Source organism: Sardina pilchardus, chromosome 3 (assembly GCF_963854185.1).
Source record: "Sardina pilchardus chromosome 3, fSarPil1.1, whole genome shotgun sequence".
Classification (NCBI taxonomy): Eukaryota; Metazoa; Chordata; class Actinopteri; order Clupeiformes; family Clupeidae; genus Sardina; species Sardina pilchardus.
Genome location: NC_084996.1, coordinates 9,303,090 through 9,318,065, shown reverse-complemented (window position 1 = coordinate 9,318,065; position 14,976 = coordinate 9,303,090). Strand labels below are relative to the sequence as shown.

The 14,976-nt window shown below is 45.7% G+C and overlaps 1 protein-coding gene and 6 gene segments (V, D, J or C); 1 reads left to right on the top strand and 6 right to left on the bottom strand.

The window, feature by feature from the left end:
- The first annotated feature begins 60 nt into the window (after nt 1-60).
- LOC134076567 (uncharacterized) lies at nt 61-3,427 on the top strand. Its single transcript, XM_062531691.1, has one exon. The coding sequence runs from the start codon at nt 79-81 to the stop codon at nt 3,319-3,321; it is 3,243 nt and encodes a 1,080-aa protein (XP_062387675.1). The 5' UTR covers nt 61-78; the 3' UTR covers nt 3,322-3,427.
- A 301-nt stretch (nt 3,428-3,728) lies between these two features.
- LOC134075843 (immunoglobulin heavy variable 4-30-4-like) lies at nt 3,729-5,042 on the bottom strand. The segment is given in 4 exon segments: nt 3,729-4,051; nt 4,152-4,236; nt 4,768-4,781; nt 4,907-5,042. Coding segments are annotated over 4 exon segments (558 nt in total).
- A 683-nt stretch (nt 5,043-5,725) lies between these two features.
- LOC134076570 (Ig heavy chain V region 914-like) lies at nt 5,726-6,231 on the bottom strand. The segment is given in 2 exon segments: nt 5,726-6,027; nt 6,113-6,231. Coding segments are annotated over 2 exon segments (348 nt in total).
- A 1,166-nt stretch (nt 6,232-7,397) lies between these two features.
- On the bottom strand, nt 7,398-8,640 carry LOC134075842 (immunoglobulin heavy variable 4-38-2-like). The segment is given in 4 exon segments: nt 7,398-7,723; nt 7,825-7,909; nt 8,375-8,380; nt 8,488-8,640. Coding segments are annotated over 4 exon segments (570 nt in total).
- A 394-nt stretch (nt 8,641-9,034) lies between these two features.
- LOC134075841 (immunoglobulin heavy variable 1-46-like) lies at nt 9,035-9,650 on the bottom strand. The segment is given in 3 exon segments: nt 9,035-9,049; nt 9,136-9,428; nt 9,593-9,650. Coding segments are annotated over 3 exon segments (366 nt in total).
- A 1,224-nt stretch (nt 9,651-10,874) lies between these two features.
- On the bottom strand, nt 10,875-11,418 carry LOC134075840 (immunoglobulin heavy variable 4-30-4-like). The segment is given in 2 exon segments: nt 10,875-11,197; nt 11,302-11,418. Coding segments are annotated over 2 exon segments (405 nt in total).
- Nucleotides 11,419-13,535: 2,117 nt separating this feature from the next.
- On the bottom strand, nt 13,536-14,802 carry LOC134075839 (immunoglobulin heavy variable 4-61-like). The segment is given in 3 exon segments: nt 13,536-13,858; nt 13,945-14,029; nt 14,653-14,802. Coding segments are annotated over 3 exon segments (558 nt in total).
- Between the last annotated feature and the right edge of the window lie 174 nt (nt 14,803-14,976).

Genomic DNA, 14,976 nt, shown 5'->3' with positions numbered 1-14,976 from the left:
CAGGGGTGCCCGAGAGGGGGGGAGGATGAGCACCCCAACAGGACGGATATCCAGGCAACGACCCAGGCTAACGGAATAATGACTACGAGCGCAATCTGCAGTTGTGGCAAGGTCTGTAAGAACCAGCATGGCTTGAAGATCCACCAGGCCAAAATGAAATGCCTGACAGGGAAGCAGTTGGTGCAACGCGCAGGGCTAGTCCCTGGTGAGACGGAGGAGGAGCCAGGCCAGGAGTCACCCCACAGTGCCCAGTCCCTCCATGCACAAACTCGCACACCCCAGAACAGGCATTCAGAACATCGCCGGATAAAATGGCCTGCTGCCAACAAGGTCAGTCAGTGGTCCCAATTTGATGAGGACGTGGACCTAGCCCTCAGTGCTACAGCCAGAGGGGATGCCGACCAGAAGCTGCGGCTCATGTGCACTTTGATCATCAGCATTGCTGCAGAAAGGTTTGGCACGAAAGAACCACGGGCAGGCAGAAGCGAGGGAGGTCCAAATCGACGAGAGGGGAAGATCAGCCAGTTACGACAGGAGTTAAGATGCCTGGGACGCCAGTACAAGCAGGCAAGGGAGGAGGAGAAGGCAGGCTTGGCAGAACTTCGCAGTATGTTGAGGAAAAGACTTACCACTCTCAGACGGGCAGAGTGGCACAGGAAAAGGGGCAGGGAAAGAGCGAGGAGACGTGCTGCCTTCATCGCAAACCCCTTTGGGGTAACCAGGAAGATCCTCGGGCAAAAACGAGGTGGCAAACTTACCTGCTCACAGGAGGAGGTAGATGCTTACCTCAGCACCACCTACAGTGATGCTGCAAAGGAAAAGGACCTCAACCCTTGCAGCACCCTGCTAACCCCCCCAGATCCAATCACAGGGTTTAACATCAAGGAGCCCACCCTAAAGGAGGTTGAAGAGGTCATCAGAGCGGCAAGAACCAGCTCAGCACCAGGTCCCAGCGGAGTGCCATATGTGGTGTACAAGAGATGCCCAAGGCTGTTGAAGCGGCTCTGGTTGATCATCAAAGCCATCTGGAGAAGAGGTAGGGTGGCCCAGCAGTGGAGACATGCCGAGGGCATCTGGATCCCCAAGGAGGAGAATTCCCGCTCGATCGAGCAGTTCAGGGTCATCTCACTTCTAAGCGTGGAGGGCAAGGTCTTTTTCAGCATTGTCTCCCAACGCATGACGGAGTTCCTCCTGAGAAATGCCTACATAGACACATCGGTGCAGAAGGGTGGAGTTCCAAGGGTGCCTGGTTGCATAGAGCACACAGGTGTAGTTACCCAGCTGATCAGAGAAGCAAGAGAGGGCAAAGGAGATCTTGCGGTGCTGTGGCTGGATCTAGCAAATGCCTATGGCTCTATCCCGCACAAGCTGGTGGAGACTGCACTCAACCTGCATCATGTTCCAACTAAGATCAGGGACCTCATCTTGGACTATTACAGTTGTTTTAGTCTGAGAGTCACCAATGGAGCATTAACATCTGCATGGCATTGTTTGGAAAAGGGCATAATCACTGGTTGCACATTGTCGGTGATTCTGTTCTCCTTAGCCATGAATATGCTGGTGAAGTCAGCAGAAGTGGAGTGCAGAGGACCCCTCACAAAGTCAGGTACCCGTCAGCCCCCTATAAGGGCATTTATGGATGACCTCACGGTGACCACAACATCAGTACCAGGGTGCAGGTGGATCTTAAAAGTCCTTGAACAACTCATCAGCTGGGCAAGGATGGAATTCAAGCCCGCTAAATCTAGGGCACTGGTAGTGAGGAAAGGGAAGGTGACTGACAGGTTTCGTTTCTCTGTGGGAGGCACCCCAATTCCATCAGTTACAGAGAAGCCTGTCAAGAGCCTGGGCAAGATGTTTGACAGTACCCTGAAGGACACCGCAGCTCTGCAAGCAACCAGCAGTGAGCTGGGAACCTGGCTTTCAGCGGTGGACAAGTCTGGGCTGCCAGGCAAGTTCAAAGCCTGGATTTACCAGCATGGCATCCTGCCACGACTCCTCTGGCCACTGCTGGTCTATGAGGTTCCGCTTACTACTGTTGAGGTGTTTGAGAGGAGGATAAGTCAACACCTGCGCAGGTGGTTGGGGCTGCCTCGAAGCCTCAGCAGCATAGCACTCTATGGCTGTAAGAACAAGCTGCAACTTCCTTTCAGCAGTCTGTCGGAGGAGTTTATGGTCACCCGGGCCAGGGAGGTGCTGCTGTACAGGGACTCCAATGACACCAAGGTCTCCTCAGCTGGCATCGAGGTTCGAACTGGAAGGAAGTGGAAAGCATGTGAGGCAGTCAAGCTGGCTGAACGGCGGCTGCAACATGGCGAGCTGGTGGGCACGGTGGCATCAGGGCGAGCAGGATTGGGAAGCTCTCCAAGGCCAGTCTACAGCAAGGCCCAAGGGAAAGAAAGGCGCCGGCTAGTCCAAGATGAAGTCCGGGCTGGCGTGGAGGAAGGCCGCTCCTGCAGGTCAGTAGGCATGCGGCAACAGGGGGCTTGGACACGTTGGGACCAGGCATTGGACCGTAAGATCACCTGGGCAGAGCTGTGGAAGGCTGAACCACACCGGATTAGATTCCTGATCCAGTCAGTCTATGACACCCTCCCTAGCCCATCCAACCTGTTTTGCTGGGGCCTAGCAGAGACTCCAGCTTGTCCCTTGTGCCAGAGAAGGGGATCTCTGGAGCATATCCTGAGTTGCTGCCCGAAGGCCTTGGGAGAGGGGCGCTATCGCTGGCGTCACGACCAGGTGTTGAGGGTTATAGCTGAGGTGATCACAGCAGCGATAGCTCACAGCCGGAAGCAACATCCAGCAAGGCAATCCATCGCCTTTGTTAAAGCAGGGGAGAAAACACAACAGCGTCCAAGTCCACCAGGAGGACTCCTGGCAACAGCACGTGATTGGCAGCTGAAGGTCGACCTAGGGAGGCAGCTCAAATTTCCAGAGAACATCACTGTGACAACACTCAGGCCAGACATGGTCCTGGTGTCAGAAACATCAAGACAAGTGGTCCTGCTGGAGTTGACTGTCCCCTGGGAAGACCGTATGGAGGAGGCCTTTGAGAGGAAGAGAGCCAAGTATGAGGGACTGGTAGGCGATTGTCGAAGCAGCGGATGGAAGACCCGATGTGACCCCATCGAGGTTGGCTGCAGAGGCTTTGCAGGCCAGTCCCTGTACCAGGTATTGAAGCGCCTGGGTGTGAGAGGGCTGCAGATGCGGAGAGCCATCAGGAGCATCACCGATGCCGCAGAAAAGGCATCCAGATGGCTGTGGATCAAGCGGGGCGATCCGTGGAAAACCAAAGCTACTTGGGCACAAGCTGGGGACTGATCACCTCCAGCTGGGTCGCCTGGGTGAGGGTGTCTGATGTTGAAAGACCCGAAACACCCGAGGACCCCAGGTTACATCACTGATGATGTGCCCAAGTTGCATCAGAAGATGTATGTAAGAACCAACTAAATTAAATCATATATAGTATCATCTTATACTGGAGAAATGCAATAGCTTGACTAAACATGAACAAAATGGCTACAACAACTTGGATGGGAAAAAAATAAGACAAATCATAGGGAGTATAAAATCAATGTACTGTATTTTATCTGATACCATAATTGCAAATATAGGGTTGTTTTGATAAGACATACTTTTTAAAACTCTCTACTTAATTAAACATTCTGGATAAACTAATATTACTGAATACTAGGGAGAGTTTTTGTAGTTGTAAGTGGTTGTTTGTATCACAGTGAGTCTCGTGCACAATAATACACAGCTGTGTCTCCAGCCTGTAGATTCTGGCCCTGTAGAGTCACTGTGTTACTGGACGTGTCTCTGGAGATGCTGAACTTGTTCTTCAGGGCATTGTTTTCATATTTGTTTCCATTGTAGCGGAGCCTGTTGATCCACTCTGGAGGTTTCCCTGCTGCCTGACGAATCCAGGATGTAGCATAGTAGCTGCTATCTGTAATGGAAGCTCCAGTCACTTTGCAGGTAACTGTCAGAGACTCTCCTGGCTTTACCATGATGTAGCTGGGCTGAGTGTGTTCAAAAGCACAATCTACCCCTGAAAAACAAACAGACCAGACATTTAACGACAAGTAAAACCCCTAAAGTTACAAAAAGTTACATTCAAAATAGTTCTGAATAAGCTACTAAAGACCCACATGCCACCACCAGTATCAGCATCAGGAAACATGTTTGTGTTGAGGAAGCTGATGTGAGTGACATGGCTCGGTTGTGCTCCATGATCTGATGAAGAAATGAAAGTCACACAAAGTATTTATACATGGAAGGTGGAAGTATTTGCATTCAGATGTGCCACATATCTACATCTGTGTTGGCTGTAAAAGGGTCCAGTGTTGGTGTCATGGATCATGGAAACCACTAACTGCTGTGTTATACCTCCCCCTGCTGTTTCTTTTTTATGCAAGGACACAAAATATGCACAGGATTGGTAAAGCGCAAGCATGCATGCAATATACAAAATCACAGTAAGAAATAAAAAAATAGTTGGCAAGTTCAAATGCTATTTTTTATTTTGATGCCATATTATTATGACCGCTGCGCAGCGAAGTGGTGGGCATATAAGTTTAGTCAGTTTTTTGTTTTTTTCAATCCATTTTTTTTCTGGAAATGTTTCGTCAAGGATTCCCAGAACACGTAAAGACCGGAGTGCACGAAACTTGGTGGGCATAAAGCCCCAAGGATAGAATGGAACCATTGTTTTTGGTTTGGAGCCGTAAGCACATTTGGAGTGAAGGGAGCATTAGGGCACAGTACCACCTCTCCTCCCCCTGTTGAGAACCACATACAGGACAGGTGCACTGAGAGTGCATGCAGATCTCCCACCACAACACTTCACTCATGCCAGGACAAAAAGCAGAGTTGTTTAAGAGAAAGCACCTTAATGTCTACAGACTGCTGGGGCTGAGGATGCCACAGTGGGCCGTGTGCTGTGTTGTTGACGGGTCCTGCTGACGGGGGGATTTCCTCACGGTGTCCCCACTGGTATCACCAGACTGCACAGGTCTGCAGACCAGCGCTGGTTGGGCCATCTCGGGGCATTCAGATCAGGGGCCTGTGCTCCTCTCTCACCATGGCATGGGTACAGTTATCACTGCCACACCACGTGACACGCTACCCAGCGGTGCCCCCTGTGAAAAAAGCTGCTGCTCCTCCAGACAGTGAGAGCTTTCACTTGGCGGTGCCTGTCCCTGACCGGGTGTGGCACAGCATGTCTATAAACATATAGGGCTACTGCCGCAGAAGCAATCTTACCCTGTAGCTTCTGGCTGAAGATAGAACACACTAGCTGACCAGGAGGCCGTCACACAGAGCCTTTCTGTCACAGTAATACACAGCCGAGTCGTCGTCCCCCCCCCACTTATATGAGGGGTTTTTTTATGATAAAATGGTACTTACATTTTGGCATCAAGGTTATATCATTGATAACTAAGGAGAAATAATACAATAATACACAGATGTGTCTCCAGCCTGTATTCTGGCCCTGTAGAGAGTCACTGGACGTGTCTCTGGAGAGGTTGAACTTTTTCAGAAACTGTTTTAACACTTTCGGATTATTTGAGGTGTCAGACATCCATTAGATTCATGGTGGCACTTCCTGAATCTGAATGAGCAGCTGTAATATTACTAGGCTGTCACTGCCCCCTGATGGATGTCAGAATGACTGTTCACTGCCAGGTTGAATGTTTTTGTACGTCTCCACTCAGTGTTTGTGTCACTGTGCCTGTCTTGCACAGTAATACACAGCAGAGTCCTCTGCCCTCAGACCAGACAGTTTCAGATACACCATGCTGTTGGGGTTGTCTCTGGTGATTTCTATGCGTCCTTGGACACTGTCGGCATAGCTGCCACTATAACCTATCCACTCCAGTGCTTTCCCAGCAGGCTGTCTGATCCAGTTCATGCCATAACTTCCAAAAGTAAACCCAGATCCTTTACAGGAGAGACTGAGAGTGTCACCAGGTTTCTTCAGCACTGCACTGGAGGGAATGGACTCCATGCTTTGGCTTCTCACCACTGCTGAATAAAGACAAGAGGCAAATTATCAGACTACATCTCTAGTACCAATCTCAAAAGTGGTTTGCCATTCAGAGACACTCACATGCTATGGTGCTGAGTAGCAGTATCAGTGAGAGTGTGTCCTTCATCCTGTGGGTGTTGATGTGAACTCAGCTGCAGCTCACAGTTGTGCAGCTCCCCATAAGTACTGATGGACACCCAGCACTGAGTTTGCATAATCATGGCAGCAAGCAGGAAGTCATGCAAGAGTGATGTCATTTATTGTATCTCCAAATGCAATATGTCTTCCGTCATCATAAGGTTTGTTTGTTTGTTGGTTTGTTTTGTTGGTTGGTTAGTGTCAGCTAACACAAATACCTTTGTGGAGTCTTAACATCTCCTGAAATTTGAAAACGTAGCACAGAAAATTAATATTTTCAACTAAGCTGTGGCAGTCCTTATAGTAAAAGGATCGTCTATGGGAAGAGTAAGGGCTCTATTTTGGCTATCAGAAACAGATGGTCAGAGGCATAAAGTTTATAGACATTAAAGGCTTGGCCATGCAGTCCATACTCACTAATTTAATGATGCGATTATGTGGTCAAATGTCAGGTGCTTGGCGCAATTTTTTTGTTCTCATGTTTCTTAAACATTCTTGAGTATGTATGAGTGTAGCATCCTTTAAACAAACTAGAAAAGCACTCACAGAGCGCAGACCTCCGCCTGTATTGTTCTTCCTAAGTTGTCAAACATTTGAACCTAAACTATTCAGATCACCACCACCACCACGTGGCCATACCATGTCATTACACCACTAGGTGAAACACATAAACGGCTCCGGAATCCCAGCGGTAATACGGATCAATCCCATTTAATCATTTCTTCCTTGGGTCATTTCTGACCTTCCCTGAAAATTTCATCGAAATCCATCTATAACTTTTTGAGTTATCTTGCTAACAAACAGACAGACAAACAAACAAACAAACAAACAAACCCCGATGAAAACATAACCTCCTTGGCGGAGGTAATAATAAAACAATGTCCACAACAAGTATGCTGTATTTGGCATGTAACTTGCTTCTTTCTTTTCTCTCACGTTTTCTCACTTCATTAGTTTGAACTGAATTAAGTCTTTAATTGTATATTAACGTACATGTATGCAGTCAACTGCTGAATAAATCAGCTTAACTAAAATGGCTACAACATCTTGGATGGGACAAAAATAAGTCATGGGGTTTGCCACAAATGTACTATACGATATGACACCATTTGTAATATGCAGTAAGTTGTTTTAATAAGACACACTTTTATTAAACCCATGTTCTAGCATTAAAGTAATATTACTGAATACTAGGGAGAGTTTTTGTAGTTGTAAGTGGTTGTTTGTATCACAGTGACTCTCGGGCACAGTAATACACAGCTGTGTCTCCAGCCTGTAGATTCTGGCCCTGTAGAGTCACTGTGTTACTGGACGTGTCTCTGGAGACACTGAACTTGTTCTTCAGGGCATTGTTTTCAAATTTGTTTCCATCGTGGCGGAGCATGTTGATCCACTCTAGAGGTTTCTCTGCTGCTTGACGAATCCAGGCTGTTCCCCAGTAGCTGCTGCCATCTGTAATGGAAGCTCCAGTCACTTTGCAGGTAACTGTCAGAGACTCTCCTGGCTTTACCATGATGGAACTGGGCTGAGTGTGTTCAATAGCACCATCTACCCCTGAAAAACAAACAGAACCAGACATTTAACTACAAGTAAAACCCCTAAAATTACAAAAAGTTACATTCAATATACTTCTGAATAAGCTACTAAAGACCCACATGCCACCACCAGTATCAGCATCAGGAAACATGTTTGTGTTGAGGAGGCTGATGTGAGTGACATGGCTCGGTTGTGCTCCATGATCTGATGAAGAAATGAAAGTCACACACAGTATTTATACATGGAAGGTGGAAGTATTTGCATTCAGATGTGCCGCATATCTACATCTGTGTTGTCTGTAAAAGGGGTCAGTGTTGGTGTCATGGATCATGCAACCACTTACTGCTGTGTTATACCTCCCCCTGCTGTTTCTTTTTTATGCAAGGACACAAAATATACACAGGATTGGTAAAGCACAAGCATGCAATATACAAAATCACAATAAGAAAGAATGATAGCTCACAAGTATAAATACTATTTTTGATTTTGATGCCATATTTTTATGACAGCTGACATTTTTCGTCAAGGATTCCCGGAACACTTAAAGACCGGAGTGCATGAAACTTGGTGGGCATATAGCCCCAAGGATAGCATGGAACCATTGTTTTTGGTTTGGAGCCGTAAGCACGTTTGGAGTGAAGGGAGCGTTAGGGCACAGTACCACCTCACCTCCCCCTGTTGAGAACCACATACAGGACAGGTGCACTGAGAGTGCATGCAGATCTCCCACCACACGCTTCACTCATGCCAGGACAAAAACAGAGCTGTTTAAGAGAAAGCACCTTAATGTCTACAGACTGCTGGGGCTGAGGATGCCACACTGGGCCGTGTGCCTGTGTTGTTGACGGGTCCTGCTGATGGGGGGATTTCCTCACGGTGTCCCCACTGGTATCACCAGACTGCACAGGTCTGCAGACCAAGGCTGGTTGGGCCATCTTGGGGCATTCAGATCAGGGGCCTGTGCTCCTCTCTCACCATGGCATGGGTACAGTTATCACTGCCACACCACGTGACACGCTACCCAGCGGTGCCCCCTATGAAAGAAGCTACTGCTCCACTGGACAGCGAGAGCTTTCATGTACTGAGTGGGAGGGCACCAACACATGGCCGTGCCTAACACTGACCGGGTGTAACCTGTGTGTGGCACGCTGTATCTACAATCATACATACAGGGCTACTGCAGCCATCATATCCTAGCTTCTGGCTGAAGATAGAATACACTCGCTGACCAGGAGGCTGTCTGGGCAGGAGTGGGCATAGTTTTGGCATTGCTCATAACATAACTCAGCCAAATGAAAAAGTAATCTACAGCACTTCACTGTAGTGGCCTCACACTGCCACCCGCTGAAAGGAAATGAGAATTACAGGAGATGTATTTGTATGGCACACAGAGCCTTTCTGTCACTGTGGTATCGTGCACAGTAATATACAGCAGAGTCCTCTGCCCTCAGACCAGACAGTTTCAGATACACCATGCTGTTGGGGTTGTTTCTGGTGATTTCTATCCGTCCCTGGAAACTCCTGGCATAGATGGTGCCACTACCATCCGTATTTATGCGACCCATCCACTCCAGTGCTTTCCCAGCAGGCTGTCTGATCCAGTGCATGTTATAGCTCCCAAAAGTAAACCCAGATCCTTTACAAGAGAGACTGAGAGTGTCACCAGGTTTCTTCAGCTCTGCACTGGAGGGAATGGACTCCATGCTTTGGCTTCTCACCACTGCTGAACAAAGACAAGAGGCACATTATCAGACTACATCTCAAGTACCAATCTAAAAAGTGGTTTGTCATTCAGAGACACTCACAGGCTATGATGCTGAGTAGCAGTATCAGTGAGAGTGTGTCCTTCATCCTGTGGGTGTTGATGTGAACTCAGCTGCAGCTCACAGTTGTGCAACTCCCCATAAGTACTGATGGACGCCCAGCACTGAGTTTGCATAATCATGGCAGCAAGCAGGAGGTCATGCAAAAGGGTATGATGTCAGTTATTTCCACATGTTGAATGTCTTCGACATATATTACGTTTGTTTGTTTGTTTGTTTGCTTGTTGGTTTTGTCGGTTGGCTAGTGTCAGTTAACAGAAATGGAGCACAGCGTTAGTTCAGGCAGGTCACGGAGTCTCGCTAGCTTCCCTGAATGGCCCAGCTGACTGTCAATCTAATCGCCCAGCTGATTGCCAGCTGATTGCCAGCTGAGTGCCAGCCGGCCAAGCCTTGCTTTCATTGGTGGAGATCATTCAGAGCGCTTATTTAAACTGCCTTTGCCAACCTGCTGCCATCTGCTTTTTCTGCAACTTTGCCACCCACCTCCTCCCCTTAACCCCCTCATACTTCTGACTTATCAATGTCGTGTCATTGATGTTTGTTCTGTTCTGTACCCCATGGGGGGTTTATTGCTGCTCTCCCTGCCTTGGGCTTTCCATGTTTGAACATGGAAGGGCAGGGGGCCCCCAGAACAGAACATACCGCCAAGAATGTATTTCATGCAATAGTAAATAAAAATATTTTATTGACAAAGTGGTCCTGACTGAAATAGCTTTCTGGAGGGTTAATGTACTGAATTTAGTGAACCTATACGAAAAACAATATGTCCAATTAAACTGCAGTAATTCTTCTTGTAAAGACAGAGTGAGCTCTGAAAATAGTAAGACTTATATAATGTGCAATTCATTATCTCAGAGATGCAAACGTGTCTATTTATGTGTGGACACACTGAATGTCTTCTGCTACCTGCTATTGTAATAAAACAAGTATGCATTAATAATGCACGCTTAAAGAAAACAATGTCCACAACAAGTGTGCTGGGAGGTTGTCTTTATTTATTCAAACACTGCACAGATCACAGATCACAGATCCCTTTGGCACATTAACTCATTGCTTCCATTTATCTCACTTCAGTTTTGTTTTCTCTCTTTTATAAGCAGTTTCAACTGAATTAAACCACTTTATCTTATACAGTCACCTATTGCTGGAGCAATGCAACAGCATGACTGAATTCATGAACAAAATGGTTACAACAACTTGGATGGGCAAAAAATAAGACGAATCATAGGGAGTATATATGAGGTATTTTGATAAGACACTTATTAAACTCTTTATTTCATTAACCATTCTGGATAAACTATTACTGAATATCAGGGAGATTTTGTAGTTGTAAGTGGTTGTTTGTATCACAGTGAGTCTCGAGCACAGTAATACACAGCTGTGTCTCCAGCCTGTAGATTCTGGCCTTGTAGAGTCACTGTGTTACTGGACGTGTCTCTGGAGACACTGAACTTGTTCTTCAGGGCATTGTTTTCATATTTGACTTGATTGTAGTAGAGTACATTGATCCACTCAAGAGGTTTCCCTGCTGCCTGGAGAATCCAGGCTGTTCCATAGTAGCTGCTATCTGTAATGGAAGCTCCAGTCACTTTGCAGGTAACTGTCAGAGACTCTCCTGGCTTTACCATGATGGAGCTGGGCTGAGTGTGTTCAATAGCACAATCTACCCCTGAAAAACAAAACAGAAGCCAACATTTTACAACAAGTAAAACCCATTGAAAATACAAGAAGTTTCATTGAAATATATTTCTGAATAAGTTGTTAAAGACCCACATGCCACCAGCAGTATCAGCATCAGGAAACATGTTTGTGTTGAGGAGGCTGATGTGAGTGACATGGCTCGGTTGTGCTCCATGATCTGATGAGGAAATGCAAGTCACACAGAGTATTTATACATGGAAGGTGGAATTATTTGCATTCCAGTGTAACACATATCTACATCTGTATTGACTATGAATAGAAAAGGTCCAGCGTTGGTGTCATGGATCATGGAAACTTACTGCTGTGTTATACCTCCCCCTGCTGGCTAAACGAGTTGTTTTTTCATGTGACAGCACAAAATATGCACAGGATGGGTAAAGCACAAGCATGGAAATGTATAAAATCACAGTAAAAAAAAAATAATAATACAAATACAAATTTGAAATTGATGACGCATTATTTTGACTAGATGCTATATATGATACTAATATAATTGTATTGTTTTAGATTTTTTTTCTTGTTTCAGAAAGTTAGCTGTCTTTTGTTTTTTTTTAATTTTCTGAAAACAAGCTTGAAATATTGAACTGCTTTGATATGCTATAACTCTTCGATTGGCTTTGAAGGAAATGCAAGTAGAGATTTCAGGTGAGCAATTTCATTAAGACACAGAATGTCAAGCGATTTTATCATACACTACAAAAATCATATCGATTAAGAAAAAGTAAATACATTTCTCAAATGCTCAGAATATTTTTGTACAGGTTCTAATTTGGGCAAGACAACTGTGATGGTGATACTGTGTCCGCCACCAGTAGCTCTGCCACCAGACAACAATTCCTGCACGACAACAACAGCAACAGTAGAAACCATCTGGTGTTTTTGTACGTCTCCTACTTAGACTTCACTGTGCACGTCTTGCACAGTAATACATAGCAGAGTTCTCCTCTTTCAGACCAGATATCTTCAGATATGACATGCTTTTGGAATTGTCCTTTGTTATGGTAGCACGTCCATTAATTCCTGTTGCATATGTTGTTCCCCCAGTGTTTGTATTGATGTGTCCAATCCAAGTGAGAGGCCCTCCAGCTGGTTGACGAATCCAACTCAAACCATAGCTACCAAAATTATAGTCAATAGCTTTACATGAGATGCTGAGAGTTTCACCAGGCCCTTTCTGGACAGGAACCGAAGGGATGGACTCCAGACTCTAGCAGTTTAGACCTAAATCAGCAAATGTAAGACAGAACGTTAGCAAAAAAGAAAACATCTAATTTATGGTCCTCTATAATGACAATTAATTTGATGCAGCAGTGTATCATGCAGTCACATGCTATGGTGCTGAGTAGCAGTATCAGTGAGAGTGTGTCCTTCATGCTGTGGGTGTTGATGTGAACTCAGCTGCAGCTCACAGTTTGCAGCTCCCCATAAGTACTGATGGACACCCAGCACTGAGTTTGCATAATCATGGCAGCAAGCAAGAGGTCATGCAAGAGGGTATGGTGTCCTCGGCATCTTTTAGGTTTGTTTGTTTATTTGTTTTGTTGGTTGGTTAGAGTCAGCTAATGCGAATAGCTTTGTGAAGGCTTGACATCTACTGAATTTTGGGAATACAGGGAATTATTTCCAACTAAACTGTAGCAGTCCTAGTAAAAGAATACAGTGGCCTCTGGGAAGAGTAATATTTAAAGCCTAATATAAACTGGTTGTAATAATAATAATAATAATAATAACTAACAAATATAGGTTAGAGCTTTTTCCAATGGACCCCAAAGCGCTCCACACACAAGACATCTGGTATACCACGCATGTTTTGTATTTTATCTGAAACCATACTTGCAATATTTCTTTAACACTGTTGTCTTCATTTATTCAAATACTGCCCAGATCACAGATCAATTTGGCACATTAACTCACGCTCACGTTCAGCTTTCTTTTCTCCCACTTCAGGTTTGCTTTCTTTCTGCTATAAGTAGTTTCAATTGAATTAAGTCATAAATAGTATTCTCATATTAAATTTCTACTCGGACTACATGGTGTAGCGTACTTTTTTCACTTAATTTAAGCCCATTTTCGTCCAGCACCCAGTTTTCAGAATTTGGATGTGCGTGCTTGCTTGTTGTTATTACAAAAATAAGATAAGTCATGGGGGGTATACCACAAACGTACTGTACTATATATGACACCATATTCGCAATATGCAATAGGTTGTTTTAATAAGACAAACTTTTATATAAAACTCAATTCAAGCATTAAGTATAATACTGAATACTAGGGAGGGTTTCTGCAGTTGTAAGTGGTAGTTTGTATCACAGTGAGTCTCGTGCACAGTAATACACAGCTGTGTCTCCAGCCTGTAGATTCTGGCCCTGTAGAGTCACTGTGTTACTGGACGTGTCTCTGGAGATGCTGAACTTGTTCTTCAGGGCATTGTTTTCATTTTTGCTTTCATCATAGTAGAGCGTGCTGATCCACTCAAGAGGTTTCCCTGCTGCCTGACGAATCCAGGCTGTACTATAGTAGCTGCTATCTGTAATGGAAGCTCCAGTCACTTTGCAGGTAACTGTCAGAGACTCTCCTGGCTTTACCATGATGGAGCTGGGCTGAGTGTGTTCAATAGCACCATCTACCCCTGAAAAACAAACAGAACCCAACAATTTAAGTAAAACCCATAAAACTACACTTGAAGTATTTCTGAATAAGCTATTAAAGACCCACATGCCACCACCAGTATCAGCATCAGGAAACATGTTTGTGTTGAGGAGGCTGATGTGGGTGACATGGCTCGGCTGTGCTCCATCATCTGATGAAGAAATGAAAGTCACACACAGTATTTATACATGGAAGGTGGAAGTATTTGCATTCAGATGTGCCGCATATCTACATCTGTGTTGTCTGTAAAAGGGTCCAGTGTTGGTGTCATGGATCATGGAAACCACTTACTGCTGTGTTATACCTCCCCCTGCTGTTTCTTTTTTATGCAAGGACACAAAATATACACAGGATTGGTAAAGCACAAGCATGCATGCAATACACAAAATAATAGTAAGAAAGAAAAAATAGTTTACAAGTACAAATGCTATTTTTGATTTTGATATTATTATTACCGCTGCGCCACGAAGTGGCGGTCATATAGGTTTAGTGCGTTTTTTTTTCTGAAATGTTTCGTCAAGGATTCCCGGAACACTTAAAGACCGGAGTGCATGAAACTTGGTGGGCATATAGCCCCAAGGATAGCATGGAACCATTGATTTTCATTTGGAGCCGTAAGCACGTTTGGAGTGAAGGGAGCGTTAGGGCACAGGACCACCTCAACTCCCTCTGTTGAGAACCACATACAGGACGGGTGCACTGAGAGTGCATGCAGATCTCCCTCCACACGCTTCACTCATGCCAGGACAAAAACAGTTGTTTAAGAGAAAGCACCTTAATGTCTACAGACAGCTGGGGCTGAGGATGCCACACTGGGCCGTGTGCCTGTGATGACGGGTCCTGCTGATGGGGGGATTTCCTCACGGTGTCCCCACTGGTATCACCAGACTGCACAGGTCTGCAGACCAGCGCTGGTTGGGCCATCTCGGGGCATTCAGATCAGAGGCCTGTGCTCCTCTCTCACCATGGCATGGGTACAGTTATCACTGCCACACCACGTGACACGCTACCCAGCGGTGCCCCCTGTGAAAAAAGCTGCTGCTCCTCCAGACAGCGAGAGCTTTCACTTGGCGGTGCCTGTCCCTGACCGGGTGTGGC

Coding starts and splice junctions, on each gene's coding strand:
- LOC134076567 (XM_062531691.1), top strand. CDS start 79: ATGACTACGAGCGCAATCTGCAGTTGTGGCAAGGTCTGTAAGAACCAG.